Source organism: Hippocampus comes, unplaced genomic scaffold (assembly GCF_001891065.2).
Source record: "Hippocampus comes isolate QL1 unplaced genomic scaffold, H_comes_QL1_v1.1 scaffold65, whole genome shotgun sequence".
Lineage (NCBI taxonomy): Eukaryota > Metazoa > Chordata > Actinopteri > Syngnathiformes > Syngnathidae > Hippocampus > Hippocampus comes.
Window position 1 is genome coordinate 176,793 of NW_017804749.1, and position 17,455 is coordinate 194,247.

The window sequence follows — 17,455 nt, forward strand, 5'->3', positions numbered from 1 at the left end:
AAAAATTCTGTGTATCGTATTACAAGCTGTATCGAGGCCACAGTAAAAAGGAATGATACGATATTTTTCACTCAGTTATCCTGGTTGACTTGACAACTTGTTTTCAAATGCAATTTTTCCTGTGGGAAATAATTTAATGTGTTCCTGTTTTCTTTCAATAAATCTTTAACTGTACCGCAATATTTTTAATATAAGAAAAAAAATCAGGACTGAAATGAAGCAAGCACTGAATGCGTTAGCAGTGAACTGCTGAGTCCAAGTGCTTATTTGTAAATTTTAAAAAACAAGTCTTGAGTGTTTAATATGTCTGTTTGTTAGCTTAAGATGGTCTGTGGGAATGTAAATCATATAATAATTAATTGTACTGCACATATTTTACTGAACAGCCGTTCTTATGGCACAGGAAATTCTGTGGTGACCGGATATCGCAAACAATGACGGTTTGAGATCCCAAGTTTTGTTTGACTTTCAAGGCGTAGTGTTTTTCCAAAATCATTTTGGTTGAATTGGAAGGCAGGAATATCAACTAGAGCTTCGTTTTGTTTTCGCTCCTTGACAGGTTGAAGGAGGTCAAAGTTCAGAGTGAAACCCCACCTCACGTGTGCTATCCCCGCAGGTCTTGACCCGGCTGTGCTGAGAGAGCAACTCTTCAAACTATGGCGCAGCAACGACCTGCAGACGGTGAGAGTTTGCTGGATATTAGCTCCGCATGTGAAATATCAAGAGGGTGATAATATGGATTTTAAAAATTTTATTTATTTATGTATTTATTTTTTACAACGACCAATTGAAGTGGAAGGAACAGTCAATCGAATAATGCGGAACTCGAACCTAAATGAAACTCACCTGTGACACATGTGTGCGTTCGTGCGCTCGCCCGTGTGTTTGTGTGCACGCGCGTTAATGAGGAAACCAGAGTGGCTGTCAGTAGGAAGGAAGGAATTTGCACTGAATGAACTTGAGATCTGTGTGAGGAGGATATTGAGTGAATGACATCTGTTGGACAAATTAGGAGGCAGCGCCAGACATTCTCACACAGATATTATTTTCTGCAGAAGGAAGTTTCAAAGCCAAAGTTTGCATTCTTAAGTAGGAACCCCATATATGTCTGTCCCCTGGCCATAAACATGAGCGCGCGCACACACACACAGACACAGACAGTTTCTTCTCTGTGCCATCACCTGCACACTTCTGCTGTGGCAGCAGAGAAAAAAACAGCTCAAGTAAAATTTACTGGGTTTCATATTTGGAGGTTCCATTATATGCAAAAGTGTTCATATTTGAATATTGTACATAGTGGCTCCAGTCTTTAAATCTGAAATGTCTCCTTCACTTTTGCTTGTCTCTTCTATCTGACTTCTCCTCTGCCCCTTCTTTGCATCGGTGTTTTTCTCCCTCAGCTCCATTTGGCAGCTCAGGAGGGATTTTCAGAGCTGAATGATCCCCTGGAGGCCTTCCTAACAATCCTAGAGTGCGCTCCGTCCAAACAGAAGGCTCGGGCCCACACCTTGGGGGTCCACATAGTCAAGGAATTCCAGAGCTGGCTAAAAAAACATCCGCAGGTTGACGAATTACATTGCTCCTCTTTAATTTACTTTTTGTTTTTGCTTTTAAGAATAATGCATTTTAAGTACGTTTTGAAGATTCCACTCAGTTTCTCTAGATTGTTCTTTTTCTCATTAAAGTAATAGATAGCAAGCCTGTTTCTACCACTTAAATTTACTTCCTAATTCATTTCATTTAATGTTTCTTGATTGGTTTTGTTTTTGTTGTTTGTTTGTTTGTATGTTTTTGTGCATCATCACCACAGGTTACTTTGACCTCACTGCCAGAGCACCACGCAACAGCCCTCAAGCATCGGGCTCTTGCCCTTCTTACTGACAACCAGACCAGCTTTGTTGAAGCTCTCATCAATATCTACCAGCTAACCACTCTAGATCCAGCTACCTTGCGGCTGCACGTCATTAAACTGCTGCCTCTCAAATGCTACAAAGAGGTGAGTGTCGCATATTCCTATGAAAATCTTCAGTAATTCTCATTTAAAAAATAAGCGTGTTCCACGAGACACCAAATTAACTTTTCTGTTTCCTTACAGACAGCAGTGCTTGGTATCAAGCTGAATTTGCAGAATGAACTAAATCTAGAGGAGGTGAGTCTCACATCAAATTCTTATATCTGATTGAGGCAGCCTGAAAGAGGTCCTATAAAAACGGTATTTCTATAACAGGCTTTCGTCATAATGCCTCATGGATCACTTATCGTACACTCGACACAGTCCACTTTTTTGTCTTGCTGAAATCAGTCAGCTTTTAGCAAGTGAGCCAGCCCTCTTCCCGCACCATATATTGCTGAGCCAATGGCATGTCAGGCTTTCATTGCATGACGATTGAGGGCGGAGCCATTGTCTCATGATCTCACCCGCATGTGTATGCATAAAGCTGGATCTTGACGCAGAGTGTGTGTACGGTTTTCGGCCTTCCACGCTTCTGTGTCATTTGGACACACACACACAACATAGTTGGTCATTTCAAGGGCAAACAAACGTGGTGTGGGGGGGGGGCAGTTATGCAGGCAGGCAGATAAATTATTTACTTGGTTGTTTAGTTTTACACTTGATCGTTCGGCAGGCACTTCAGACATCCAACTATTTGTACCCTTTTCTATGTATTACTTTTATATTTGATGTCTTAACTTACCGAGCGTTGTCAAAATGTCCTCTGCAGGTATGCGTGCCACTCATCTTTCAGGACAAGTTGTCCTTAGCAGAGGCCTTTGTTACAGGTCACGTTCATTTAGAACAGCAGCTGGTCTCTCTGCTTGACTCGTGGTGCCACCCCAACTTCTCGGTCAAAGACATGATCAGCAAGTACGGTGCACATTTTAAAGTCTAACAAGACAAAATGTGGACGAAAGTTGAGCATTTGTGTGTTTCCTCAGGCGGTTTCCTCACCTCTCCTTATCCAAACGCAGCCTTGCTCAGATCCAGCCCAAAATGCTGACAAAGCACGTTTTTCGACTTGCGGAAAAATTTAAAATTGATCAAGGTGAGTGACTGTACTCGTGTTGATGAGGCTGGCCCAGACTGGTCTCTATGTAGTCAACAGACATGATTGTTTTCGTTGACGCAGGGCAGTTTCCTAATGCCATGCACAAGAGGAGACAGGATACACTTCGGTTCCTCATGTTCAAGAGATTTGTAAATGTAAGTGAGAATCAAACCACCTGTAGCTCAGTTTGCATCAACGTATTCTGAATTAACTATCTTACTCGTTTTTTAGAGACTAATTTGATTTCAATTTGCTGTCAATTTACCATGAGGGGAAAAAAAAAGACAATTTTATTTTGTCTGTAATTTGTACGGGAATCATTTCGTTTCATTCCTGCAACCTGTCACTCAAAAACAGCTTTGCCTGCGGTTCTTGTTTTAGAAAAGTATGACAGAGGAGAATTGGAGTGACCACGTGCAGGTAGGAGCCCTCTTTAAATATGTGCAAAAAGATGTAAACGTGCATCGGTATTCTTTCAACAACTGAATTTTTTTGTGTGCATCCTAAACATCTAGACGGTAGTGGCAGATGACCGTGAGCTCCAGATCCAGTTGGTGGAGATGTTGCTGAAGTACTGCGACCTTGAAAAAGCCGCTCGGTGGTCGCTGAGATATAACCTTCCCAGGCACAGACTCCCCTTTGTGGTTTGGAAGACCCAGCAGAGTTTATCACCCGAGCAACAGTGAGTCCGCTAAAACGTTTGGAAATGCTGTGGAACCGCCAAAGTCAATTGCCGAAAATGAGAAAAATGATGATCGCCTGAATTTCATTCCGAGCAGGTGCTGACCATCTTTTGTGAACCAAAAGAATTGGAACCTCTACGGCTGCGGTCGTGTGTTTGCACATATGTGTTGGCACTGTTACGCGACAGGGGCACTGAGAGATAATGTTAACTCATGCATACTGTATACTTGTCGCTTGTGATTTAAAAGTTAGTGTTCTATGCGTGTTGATTCTAGTAGCGGTTGATTTTGTTTTGTGACAGTGACTGTTAAACCTACACTTTGTATGACCTTGAAAACATGGCCCGTATAGTTAGTTAAGCAGTTTGGAACAAATAATTCCAAATATGATCACTCTCAGTGGGAAATGTTGTTTTGGGAGGTTTTTCTGCGTCTGTTATGCAAATTATGGCGAGCACATATGGAACCGATTTTGTTAAAAAGAATAGTTTCGCTCTCAGTTTGTTTGACCACATCCCTATTTTCTCACAATCCAAATGATTTAACTGTCTTTTAGATGAATGACACATCATGGAGAAATGTATCGAGACATCCATCTTAAGAGTATTTACAAAAGGTCTTTTTTTTTTCTGGACTAACCGGTTTAAGGAAATGACGCATTTTTTTTTGTTTGTTTTTTTTAGCACATGTGACCATTGTGGGGGGAAAAAAATTGCAATGACAACATTTCTCTGTGTTATTCCAAATTAAAACACTCACTAGGATGCACATCTGTCACATCTGCTCAGACATGCAACCAACTCCGCTCACAGCGAAGAGTGGATGCCGTCTGAAGCTCATTGCCAGAAGTTCTATCAGGCACCGCTCTCCAAAGAGAAGGTTCAGTACGTGGATACCCTGGAAGCCCTTCAAAGTTGTAGTGACGCTCTCCTCAAGGTGAAGACAGAAAATAATATAATATAGGAACAATAAAGAACACCTGTGATTAATCGATTTACCTTTTCTCATTTTCAGAAGGGGAGTGTAGTAGGAGTAGATATGGAGTGGCAGCCCAATTTTGGCTGCAGCTCAGCTCAGCAAGTTGCTCTGATCCAGCTCGCTACTTTTGACACCGTGTTTTTATTGGACCTCTGTGCAAATGGATTTTGTCAGCATCCAGAGACCACTGCATTCATTAGAAGTTTTTTCTCTGAACAAAATGTGCTGAAACTGGGTAAGCAACAAACGTGGACAATGGAAATGGTTTCATTTGAGGCATGTGTGCAGATGTTCCTGCAACCATGTGTCCTCTTCAGGTTATGGCATGACCGGAGATCTCAAGTGTCTCAAGTCCACTTGGCCTCAATTTGTAGTGGAGCCATTGAAAACAGAGGGGCTGCTTGATCTTCTCAACGTACACCGAAAGGTCATTATATCACACGTCATCCCACCAAAAACTGAAGAGGAAAAGTTACACACTGCAAATTCAAACTAGTATAATCATCTAATCTTAATTGCACTGCAACAATGCTTTGATTAGATCCAGTGTGCCAATGTGAACAGCGCTCAGTGTGGCCCTAAGGAGGTGCTGGTGGGAGAGGACTCTGCTGAGAAAGGCCTCAGTCTGCTCGTGCAACAGGTCCTGGGAAAGGCCCTCGACAAGACCGAGCAAATGTCCGACTGGAAAAAGCGGCCGCTGCGCATCAGCCAAATCAGATATGCGGGTGAGTCTCTCAATAACACCCAATTCTCACACTCGATAATGACTGATTATCGGCGTATTCCTGAAATAACTGCTTGCAATTGAAATCATCTCTTCTCTCACTCTTATTTCCTTTCAGTGACGGATGCCTACTGCTTGTTGGATGTGTATTCTGTGCTCTCTGGTAACCCGGCCAACTTTGGGCTTCCAAGCGATTTGCGCTCGTTCACACAAACAGAGAAGAATGGAGATGCGAAGCAGAAGGATAAAAAAAACAAGAAGATGAATCCCACCAGCAGCAAAGAGGTCAGGGCTCAACTCTGAAATATGTTCCATACAATTTCATGTTTTCTCACAAACACCATTTTTTTAAACACCTTACCACAAATAAGTCGAGCAACTCCCATCTTAATGCTTTCATTCACTCAGTATTAGCGTGTATGAGAACATTCAGAAGATGTCTCTGATGAGTGTCTCAATTGGTCTCCTGTAGGACTCTCGCACACACAGACATTGTGACTATCAGCATAGTTAGATTGACTAGCAACCAGACCAGGGTGTACCCCAGCTCTTGTCCAAAGTCAGCTGAAATTGGCTGTTTTTCTCTCGCCACCCTAATGAGGCCAAACAACGGGTGGATCATGGATTTGATGTTTATACCTAAAATCTTGACCTAATGAAATACATGAAATAATGTTGTTTTTTTGTTTTTTTGACGAGCTGTCTGTGACCCACCCAGAGTGAGTCTGTGACCCATTTTTGGGTCACAAAGTTGAGTGGAGACCACTATTATTGTTCTTTTTTTTTTCTTCCAGTCTTGTTTCGATTAACATTAACATTCAATCCAGGTTTGTATTAAAAAAAAATCTACTCAAGAATTTGGACACAAATAAAACACAGATGAAAACAACTCCCTTGGCAGAGGTAATAAATAATGTACCGGTACTTGTATTACTTCTTTGAGCTTGTGAGTGACACAAAATGGAAAGATCCCAAGTAAAGAATCTGGGTTGAGGCATCAAACCTGCGGGTGGGAACAATGCGTGTTTGACCAAGACACTCTAGCATCGCCGGGGGTGGTGGTTGTATAGCTCACCCTGTGCTTTGACCTCCCAGCTCTCTTCTGCAAGTGAAAAGAAAATCCCCCCGTGGGGCTCACTTAAGTATCGCATTATTGTCTCTGCCCATTTAGGAATGTCAGGGGGCTCAGTGGGTCAGTCCCCCTTGCTCTGACACTGAGAAAGGCCTCCTGTGTGGCAAGGAGCCCACTGAAGACTCCCCTGCAGCTCCGCTGGCCCCCCAGCAGCTGAGGGTGGTGTGTGACAACATGCTGCAAGGCCTTGGGAGGTACTTGCGCTGTTTGGGAGTCGACGTGGTCATTTTGGAGAATGATGATGACCACAGAGTCGCCGCAAAGGTATGTTAGTCGCAAAGGTAGCAATTGCACATGTATCAAAAAGATTTAGGCTCAATAATTAAATAATTATGCTCGGCCGGATCAGTGTTCTTGAAGCACTGTTGTTGGATGTGTTTGGTGTGGCAGAACCTTAGAGCCACGGCCTGAACCCTATCAAGCACCTTTTGAGATGAATAAAACAAGCCTCTTATAAACAGAAACCTCACAAAAATTTTAGTATCAGAGCAGGACTCTGCAAATTGCGATATTGCCATAACCGCGTACACTTCCACAGAGCGGCACAGCATTCCGACATCAGATAAGTCACTGTGTCAGCAGCACAGCACCGCACCATCAGATAAGTCAATGTGTCAGCACCCACGCCTGGTGTGAGTCTGTGTAACAGATAAAATACTAAAACAAAAGGGCGGCGGCGCTGAGTTTCACGTGTTATTCTTAACGCCCCGGTGGTGGCATTGCAGAATACCGTTACACGCAGGTAAACCTGATTTTGTCACGGCTCTCTTTCTCCCTAATAAGGCAATAATAATTTATGGATCATCTCTATTTCCCCATCACATATATATTTCTTCCATTTTAACTTCCTGTAGTTGTAATGCTCAGCTTTCCATTCAAATCAAAGTATCGACAAAAGTATCGAGTCATCTCCAGCGTTATCGATTCTTGAAATAGCCCCAACCCTCATTTGTGTAAGAGACAAATTGAAAACCACAACCAAATACCAGTACTTAACTCTGTTGCGATAATTGTTCAGAAAAGCCGCTTCTGATCATTGAATCACGTTCTTTTTTTTTTCCCCCCAGTTAGCACAAGCAGAATACCGTGTTATACTCACATGCGGACAACCATACCAGACTGTAAGGCACGCATTCTAAATTCTATTTGCAAATATTTAGTTGACTTGGATTCATTGGTGTCTATGTTTGCATCATCACAGTTGCGGTCTCAGGTGGGCGAGGGCCGCTGTCTGTCCTTGGACTGCTCGAAAAAGGCCAGAGAACAAGCTATCCGAGTGCTTCGACACTTCAACGTCCGGCCAACTCCTTGCGATATATTCAGTCGCTGCCAGGTAGGAAGAACGTTTGTGGCACGCTGTTCTCGTGGTCATTTGGCTGGCCTCAGGTGTTTACCTGGCCTTTACGTTTTTGACGTTCATTGACGTCAGAGATCAATCATTGAATGAAAGACATTACGGCCGATCAACAAATGGGCCTAAAATGCAAATCATCGGCCAGCCAAGCAGGTCGGTGTAACGTCTAATAATCATTTCAACTCATTTTTCCTGTTGTTGACGACAGTTTGATTAGATTTATTGGGTTGATCGACTTTTGTGATGCAGAAATTGCTTGAAGTCACAGAATTGAATAACGGGAGGATACTTTGTGGTTGTTGGGCGCCATGCATTTCGAGTTGATGTATGGCATATGACCCTTCTATCTTTGTGGGTGGCTGTGTCGAGAACTGTTTGTGCTGTGTTTGCCATGTGTGCTGATGACTGGGAGGGCGTATCTTTCCAGAGCTTTTCCTAAACTTGGGTGTTCTAGTCTCCTACCTTCATTGCCCCCCCCCCCCACCCCAAAAGTGTCAAGATACACCACTTGGTGCTGTTTTGTCAGGCCCCCAATATGAAGACAAACCTGGACCACCCCCTGTCTTGAGGTTAGGAGAATACAGCAAACCACTCAAAGCAAAAATGAGCTGAACAACCAGTGACCATATGGTCTCCTGCTTAAGTTATTTATTGGTCAAAGGGATGCCACTTTGATTTATTATGGCCACAGGAGAGCCTAATGTAACTTGTACAATAATTTAGCATTTTATAACCACCTGTATACTACCCCAGTATATACATTACAAACTGTCACAATGCGTCCCACCGGGCTAGTGTAATTAAAGATGTATGACAACAACAATGCGTCAGAAATTCCCTCTATTTATACAAAATGTAAAAACCTACCAACGGCAATGTGCTCGGACAGTTAAAGCTCAACTGGGAATAGTGAATACGATGCTAAAATAACCGCAGTTTAATAGAGAGACCAGGGCCTTGGTGCTTCGATACAGCCCACCCAGGCAAATTTAGCTCCCTTGTTATCTGACTGAAAAGCACTGGATTGGTTTGTTCCTTAGCCTTTTGTTTCTCTGGGCTTCTCCAGTCATGAACACACGTCGCCGGTTGAATGTCATGTGGGAGGATAAGCACGAAAAGACAGAAAAAGAGATTTAAGACTCTGTGCCTCGAACAGGGTTCATGTTTGTTTGTGTGCATCAATAGGCCACACAAATTTGAAGGCGTAGGAATTTGTGTTCGCCGTAGAGATCCCAAAAGGGAGCGAGAGTTGGAGAAGGACCCTGCGTGTATACAAAGACGTGGTTCGAAAGACGATACAATGCTTACCACTGCTCAAGACTATCAATGTAGCTTTTATTTGCGATTAGGTGGCAAGAGTGGGGGAAGCCCTCCACGCTCGAATGAGTATGGAAATATCTCTTTTAGTGTAATTAGCAACAATTTCTTTAGCCATTTCTATGCACACTGCACAAAACGTGTGGTTCCATTACATCGTCACACTCATTTTATTTTGCATCAAGAAATGTTTGTGAATGATGCAGCAAAAAAAAAAAGGCATATACTGTACTGTCATTGTACTTCTTGATGATCACTACAATTACCAAATAATGCAATTGACCGTCGTCCCATTTTGGGTTCTGATATGAAGTTAGTAAAATATTATCAGGTGAAATAAATTCTTATGGTCCGTAGATTGTCAACTCGTAACCATGACTTGTCACTGTCACTAATACACCGTTTCTCATTTCCACAAAGACCACATCGTGGCGTCGTCCTTTGTTCTTAAATTTCATCCTTTTCAAATCTTTGCCAAGGGTTTGGTTCCTGGGTGGAGTTGGCAGTGCTTTACACTTCATTACACTCCACTTACTCAGCTATATCCTACCCTTACCACTAATGTGCCACATGTGCACTAATATACTTTCCTGCCACACACGCTCGGACATAAACTTCCGTTCAGATGCTCGGTGCCATGAGATGTCCCCTCGCTAGCCTTTTATAGACATGTTGAGATTGCACAGATTGCCTGTGAGTCAGACGTTGATCGAGCAAACACATCTCGTATATAGCGTGAGATTCACACACACAAAATCCCAAAACCCCCTCAAACGCTTCCTGGCACTCTCACGCACGCACACACCTGAGTGCATTTCACACATGCACACACGCACGCACAGACACACACACGCGCACACACGCATGCATACAGACACGCAGACAGGAATTGAGAGTCAGTCATAGACAGCGCTGCTGCAGCAGCAGCGACGTTGGTTCCCACGCACCAGACTGCTGGGGAAGTGCAAACAAGAGCAACAGGAACCGCCACACCACGCGAGGGTGGGGTCAGCCCGATGGTGGGGTTAGCGAGAGGAAAAGCAGAGGGCAGGGTGAGAAGTGAGAACAGAGGTGATGACAGGGAGGGGGTCGGGGGGGCAACAAAGAACCAGTGAAAGTAAATGAGAATTAAGAGATAAAGAGAGGCTAAAATAGCACCGATTAGTTAGGACAAAGATTGTGCGGAGGCTATGAGGGAGATACCACTTAAGGAAGAGGAGGCTTGGATGACAATGAGGCAACTTGTCTCTACTTTGATCCGCAAAGAGCCGTGGGGAGACGATCAGAAAGAATGTGAAAGGTTTCGACATGTTGTAAGACACTCCGTGTTTCCCTGGTAGAAGAGAGAACATGCAAATCGGCCACTTCTTATTCATGTTTGTCGTCCCCCCCCCCCCTCCAAAACCACCACAAATATGCTCACGCATCTGTAATTTCAAACAATGTCTCTCAGCGCAGCGTTGCGAAGAATTCAAGGATTTCACCAACTGCAAACCGCAGTATTGTTTAAAAGGTCCATATAAATCTTCCCATGAGAAGCACAAGCCTGAGAACCAACATTCAATGCAGATGAACGCGGACCTTCTGACACCACTACATCAGAAACTGAGAACACCGGGCAACAATTTTATTTATTCTTTTAACAAAAATCTTTTAATCAGAGATGAAAATAAACTTTTCAAGATGAGTTTTTGGGGCTGATTCAAAATCTGACCCTGTTTTTTTTTTCTCTTGCACATCAGGTTTTCATAATTCCGAATTATTGAATTAAGGGTTAGGTTCAGATTTTTTCTGTTTCCTCGACCAGACTCTCAGTATTGACCAGCTTTTTATGAGCAAAGGACTTTTATGTTTCTGTTTCCTCGACCAGACTCTCAGTATTGTATTGACCAGCTTTTTATGAGCAAAGGACTTTTATTTGGATCTTTCTTTTGTTTCTGGTGTCATGCATTTCATGATTAAGCAAGGACCACTGAGGGATGTTGCAACTCAAAGTTCTCGCACTAGCCAATAGCAAGCTTTTATCTGCTTTGCTGCCATATTGCCGCCGTCCGGCAGAATCCTCATACCTTCGAAATCATCACTTTTCAGGAGACCCAAAGAGAGCGATCGCTTTTGATTACTTAAGATTGGAGTTTAATTTGTGGAAAAAAAAGTGTGCAGATAGTCTGATTGCATTTTGGTACCTCATGGAGAATATAGAATGAATATGTATTCATGCTCAAAGTTGCACATCCGAGTAGATGAACCGATAGGAGTAGGTGTTTAATTTTTCTTTTTTTTTTTTTAACTTATTTATTTATTTATTTATTTGTACCAGTTTCAAATGTTGAAAATGGCATGCTGTCTTTGATGATGCAACGTGGAACAAACATCCCATTTTTGGGGTCTTTTAAAAAGTGCTGAGTTTGGAGGTCTGAGGATTCCGCCCCATGCCAACGATTTGCAAGGTTACATTGATGCGTTTCCCACTGGCCATGCTTTCAGGAGATGACAGGGAGCAGCAACAGCAAGAAAAGGGAGTTGGAGATGGTTAAAAAGTAGGGGTGGCGGGGGGGGGCACGACATTCCATAGGCATGCCAAAACATTCCGAGGGAAACCATCCCAAATATTTCCCACTGTGTGTGGTGAGTGTTTCGCGTCTCCTGTTACACACACACACACACACACACGCACACACGCACACACGCAGGGCTTGAGAAAGTACACAAGGGTGCACACACACAAGGGTGGTCATTTTCTACATCTGACTGATGCTGTACATTATTACAGTTGGATGCTGTTGTTAAGTTGAAGAACCAAAATCTTTGACTTTTTGTGTTGCGTTCGTGCGTGCGTATGTGTGGAGGGAAACCTGCTGCGTCTGTATGTCTGCCTGGAGCCAAACCAGGACGAAATCCCACTGTGCAAACCATGAATGGACCACTAATATGTAGCTTTCACTTGGCTGTCCAGGAACTGTCATGTGATGTGGAAATGATTTATTAAGTGGAACAGGAGCTGACACGTTCAATAATAATTAGTTTGAAAAATGAGTGGAAGGCTGGTATTCCGAGAATAGCTTTCCTACTTGAAGAATCAAGTTTCTGGTATACATTTTAACTGCAGTACTACACCTGGAAAAAGTACCTCAGTACCAGTATTACAATACTAAATATTAAGTATCTTTATAATGAGGTACCGGTTTTGGTTAAAAATGGACAGCATTTTTCAATATCAATGATGTATTTTAAATATGTATGTTTTTATTGATGTCCTTGAATTTCTTTTTCCCCGTGAAAATAGGAACAGCATTCTGTAGTTAACCAATGACTGTTAGAGTTGCACAAAGTCTGGTCACATGCCAACCCTGCTGGGGTGAGTGTAGTATTTCAGAATTTTTCGTCATCCATCAAGGTATGATTTCTCTGGTGAGCCGCAGCATTTTATTCCACTTCACTGATGCGGACGGATGTAAAATCCTCTCCGCTAATGGCCCATTGTACAAAATGAGACCGTATCCTTTGCTCCCTGACATTGAATCTGCTCTTCTCCTCGAGTGCCTGAGATTACCTTTATTTCTCGCTGTCTGACCCTGCCTCCCCATCTGCTCCTTGCCCCCTGCCTCGCTGCTCCACTCCCACCCTCAGTCTCACTCTCCGTTTCAGTATAGCAAAGGCGAGGAATCCGGTGCAGCCGGCAGCTGGAATGTCCTGTTTGTCTTGCTCTGTTTGTGTACATGTGTGTGTGCGTGAAGTTGGCGAGGCTGGTGGCGGGTTTTGATGTGTTCCATTGTCTGAGAGCCAAGCTGCTTCCTGTCACCGAGCCTGTGAGAATCGGAGTGGATTTAAAGAGGTGGGGAGGGAGAGAGTGTGAGAAGGAAGCCAGTGTCCATGACAATGACAAGGTGAGCTGGAGGTTGGCATGTAAAATGGAATATGATGGGGGGGGATTACCACTGGGAGATAATTGGAGCTGAGTAAGAGAAGAAAGATGGAGGAGGATGGTGATGGAAGGGACAGAAAAGGGAGGAGGGAGTTGGAAAGGGAGGAAGAGAGGTGAGAAGGGAGGAGAGAGCCTCAACAGGGCTTTTCCTCTAAGCACCAATGCAAGGAAGTAATGCGTAATTTCCCTTGTTTTCCACACACGCTTACTGATAAACACAAAAGTCCCTTTTGCGCAGCCACTGTTGCGCCTCACTCTTCTGTATATTAACCCTTCCCTGCACCCTGTAACCTGATAGCATGACAAGCTGTGCACGATAGTAACCCTGTCAAGGGTTAAATAAAAATGCACCGAGAACCACACAAAGAAGGCAATAGGACCTGTCCCAGTATAAATGGGATTGCAAACCAAATTGTTCAGTATGCATGATGCAGCTGTCCAGTGTTCCATGGTGGTTTGGCGATAGTACCTGCATATTGAATTAGTTACTCAGCTTTACAGGAATCCATTCTGGTCACATCTGTGCTGGGCTGGGCAACCCAAAGTTCATTTTGTCAAGTGTGAAAAACCTAGAGGTTAGCTTTTGATTGATGTTTGTTGTTTGTATAGTTACTTACTCTATTTTTCAGACTATAAAGTCATATCAGTCCAAAAATGCATCTTGAAGAAGACAAAAACATATAGAAGTCGAGCTGGAATATAAGTTGCATTTTGGTGGGGAAATCTATTTGATAAAAATAGGGACCAGGAGCAGTGGAACTCGGACACCTGCCCCGGTGTCTGTTCGCTAGTCTTGGATTATGCATGAAAGTTACTTTCAAAGCTGTCTTTACTTATCACAGGTACTTTCAGCACACTGCACCATGCCGTGTCTTGTTTTCCTTGCCTAATTAATCAGTGAAACCCATCTTGCTGGTGTCGTCTGATGTTAGTCTTCTCACATTGCTGATGGCGCTATGATCATCCCGCCTACACAACCACAGAAACACAAGCCTTCACCTGGCAAACCACCTGAACAGTAGCAAGCACTTGGTGCAAACACGGCTTCAGTTAGATGGCTAACGCAAACGCTTTTGCAATCTTAGGTCACAGTTCATCAGCTGTAAACAAGTAAATACACTCAACAGTAACGCCAACTGCTCCAAATAAGCTTCATCCTGGTATTGGATGCTGGCTATGTCCAGATCCGAGTGCCCGCAAAACACAAAATGATTATTTTTGTGTACTGCATTGTTTCTCCACACTACCTGCACAGGACTCCGTGCGTGCGTGCTTGGTGCCACGTATGTGACGTATTAAGTAGATTCCGGATGCTAGTTACCTGTCGCGACGTGATGTGTGTCTTTCAGTTCAGATTTACCAATTCAAGCGCTGACTCCGATGAAGAAAAAAAAAAAGCTTGCGGTTTGTGTGTGGCAGTCAACACTCAAAGACATGACTGCCAGTTACCTGTTGCGACGTGATGTGTGTCTTTCAGTTCAGATTTACCAATTCAAGCGCTGACTCCGATGAAGAAAAAAAAAAAAAAGCTTGCTGTTTGTGTGTGGCAGTCAACACTCAAAGACATGACTAAGATGGAGGTGGAGACCTACACCTTACATTCTTGATGAGTCTTTGTGTGTGGGTGGTCTTGCGACAACACACGTATATAAGTGGTGAGGAACGATGGGGCTCAATGATAAGGAACGGGGGGCACGCAGGGGGAGAACATGAATTAAAAACCACCATTGAGGAAATGGAATGCAAGGGGAGAAAATAACTCAAATGCCATTTGCGTGCGTGTTGTGTACACTATACATTTCCCTGGGAAAAAAAAAAATTGCCTGTGGCGGTACATTAATCATTCGACATGTGCTTTTGTGCACGTGTGTGTTGGTGCGTGCCAGTTCCTGGCCGATGGAGGGGTTTCGACAGGGCAGAGCGGTGCATTCCTGACGGGCGGGTGATGTCATGAGAACTAGCTGTGCGCTTGCAGACAGACAGCCCTGTTTATGTTCCCCTCCTGAGGAGAAACCACACGGTGTGTGTGTGTGTGTCCGTGTCCGTGTCCGACCACACTGTTGGCTCACGGGGGAGGCAGGGGAAGCCGAGAGGCACTCGAGAGGGTCTACTTTCCCCCGCAGCTCGGGAAAAGGGAACCACTTAGTGATGCTTTCCCCCATCGAAACGTCCTCACAGAAAGAGGAAGTTTCTCATGTTTTGCAGAGCACAGTAGCTGCATGGCCCGACTGCTGCTGTGAGTGATTGCCCTCCTGGTCTCCTAAGGGAGGGACACATCTATGCTGCATAATAACAAAGCCGGGCCGGGCTCAAGTAATGCCAACAATATCACACAGAAAAACAGACAAAATGTTTTCTTTTGATTTTTTTTTTGTTTTTTTTTGTTTAAATTTCATGATGTGACGACAGTGTCGAAATGATCCACAGCCTGCAAAAATATAGTACCGGTAACTGCTTTGCAGCATTATTCTGCTCGATAGATCCTAAGTTCAGAACATGAAGATGATTCTCCCATCCCATCAGAAATAGTTAGCTAATAATCAATTGATGGTTAGTTTTTCCACAGTTGAAATTTAGTGCCTTCGTCATCTCTCGTTTTCATGAAAGCAAATCGGTGAAGCACGAGGATGCATTCAGGCTCCCAAATGCTCGTTGTCGGGGGAAACGGCCACTAAACCGCAGAACCAACGGCTTCCATTTCAAAAGGTTCTGCATTTTATTGGTCTCGGTTGGAAAATTTCACGAGCATCTTAATGCCGTTATGCAGCCGTGATGTACAACGTTTGCAAATTCAACTCTTAAAAAGTTGCCACAAATTTCTCTCTCATGAAATATAAGTGAAAAAAAAAAAGGACAAGTCCCAGCAGCCATGCATTTCCCTCCCCAGATAACTGCTGCTGTGTCTGCGGTCATGGTATAATGGTTTCCCTTGCGATCGTGAAATGTGATCTTGGGCCTTTGCAGCTTAGTGAAGCAGAACGCATTCTCCCACACTCAAGTGGCAGTGCAGCATAGCAAAGCTCTTTTTGCAGCTCGTTCTGCCTGCGCCGCAACACAGCTCGCACGTTGAGGAACTCTTCCCGCCCTTCTCAGCAGGGGAACTTGGTTGTTTAGTTTATTATTATCTTTGACTCTGTGGCACTCTGGCTTGCTTTGATACCTTGGCGTGTCTCCTCGACATGTAATCATGCGTTTGATGTCGTGTTTGCTCTTGCTTTGACTTGACAAAATGTTGTCAGGAGCGCATTTTTGGGGCTTGTTTGTTGTGTTGTTGATGTGACTTCTAAGAGAGTATATACCACAACGATCATGTGTTCGCGACAGATGCTGCCGTCTCGGCCAAATCAGCTTTTTTTTTTTTTTTTTTTCTCCGCCTTTAATAACAATATTTCTTTCCATTCACCAATGAGGATCACCTGACGTTATTTGTCTGCAGATTTTTACAAGTTTGGGGTCTAGTTTTTCTTTCAACAAGATATTATAGCACGAAGCAAATCATGTACTGTCTTGGATAAAGAATATCTTTCATGACAGCGATATTGGAACACTGTATATCGTATTCCGCTTGTCAAGCCATCAATGTGCCATAAAATGAGTCAGCGTGACTTTTTTCCTACTCTTGCCATGAGTTTTTTTTTTTTCCTCAGATTTTTGTAAATTTTGGTTGATGATTAATATTGGGACATGGGAAATGGGACAGTGACTGCTTGCCAAGCTGGTCAAGTGAATTATGATTGGTGAAAATTTTGGGCCTTATCTTGGGAACAGATTAGCTTTGTTTGACTAGAAAAGCCGACGGGCTCAAGCAACCATTCGGATTAGCATCCTAGGCCGATTTGTGAGAATGGCAACGACAGATGAGGAAGGGTGCGAAAATATAACCTTGGCATTGGGGTGACAAGGTTGACAAAGATTTTTGCACGGCCTTCGCGGGCACCTCTTAGTTTCCTTCTCGTTTCCGACTCTGTTACACAGAGTCGGATTAAAGTGAATGCGCTTGGCGGGTGGGAATAGCCACAGGCGGATCCCCCCTCACCCCCAAGGGATCTGAGAGGTAGAAGTCTCGGGAGGTCAGGCTTGCTTGGCCTGGGAAAGGCCTGGATGAGCACGCGGGGGGGGATAAGTATGCTGAATTTTTTTAAAAAATGATATTGAGAGAGAAATGGTGATTTCAATGAAATATAAAGCAAGATAAAATGGAATTTAATGCTTCATCCCATTTAGGATGACGTGACATCAATGAGTGTGGTCAAACATAAAACACAAGAAAGCCAAATTGAAATGTACAGCGACCG

General features: G+C 43.6%; 1 protein-coding gene across 3 annotated transcripts in view; it reads left to right on the top strand.

Annotated features, from left to right (window-relative positions):
- The window catches only part of exd3 (exonuclease 3'-5' domain containing 3), a 30,632-nt gene that overhangs the window by 3,406 nt on the left and 9,771 nt on the right, over nucleotides 1-17,455 (top strand). For all 3 annotated transcript variants that reach the window (XM_019891098.1, XM_019890268.1, XM_019891955.1), the window contains exons 3-19: nucleotides 617-681; nucleotides 1,401-1,562; nucleotides 1,811-1,996; nucleotides 2,096-2,149; nucleotides 2,724-2,866; nucleotides 2,938-3,044; nucleotides 3,129-3,202; nucleotides 3,429-3,467; nucleotides 3,563-3,729; nucleotides 4,519-4,666; nucleotides 4,745-4,943; nucleotides 5,026-5,135; nucleotides 5,250-5,433; nucleotides 5,551-5,717; nucleotides 6,604-6,828; nucleotides 7,632-7,685; nucleotides 7,766-7,897. In XM_019891098.1, the coding sequence (XP_019746657.1) occupies nucleotides 617-681; nucleotides 1,401-1,562; nucleotides 1,811-1,996; nucleotides 2,096-2,149; nucleotides 2,724-2,866; nucleotides 2,938-3,044; nucleotides 3,129-3,202; nucleotides 3,429-3,467; nucleotides 3,563-3,729; nucleotides 4,519-4,666; nucleotides 4,745-4,943; nucleotides 5,026-5,135; nucleotides 5,250-5,433; nucleotides 5,551-5,717; nucleotides 6,604-6,828; nucleotides 7,632-7,685; nucleotides 7,766-7,897 (2,216 nt within the window). The remainder of the gene's footprint in view (nucleotides 1-616; nucleotides 682-1,400; nucleotides 1,563-1,810; nucleotides 1,997-2,095; nucleotides 2,150-2,723; nucleotides 2,867-2,937; nucleotides 3,045-3,128; nucleotides 3,203-3,428; nucleotides 3,468-3,562; nucleotides 3,730-4,518; nucleotides 4,667-4,744; nucleotides 4,944-5,025; nucleotides 5,136-5,249; nucleotides 5,434-5,550; nucleotides 5,718-6,603; nucleotides 6,829-7,631; nucleotides 7,686-7,765; nucleotides 7,898-17,455) is intronic.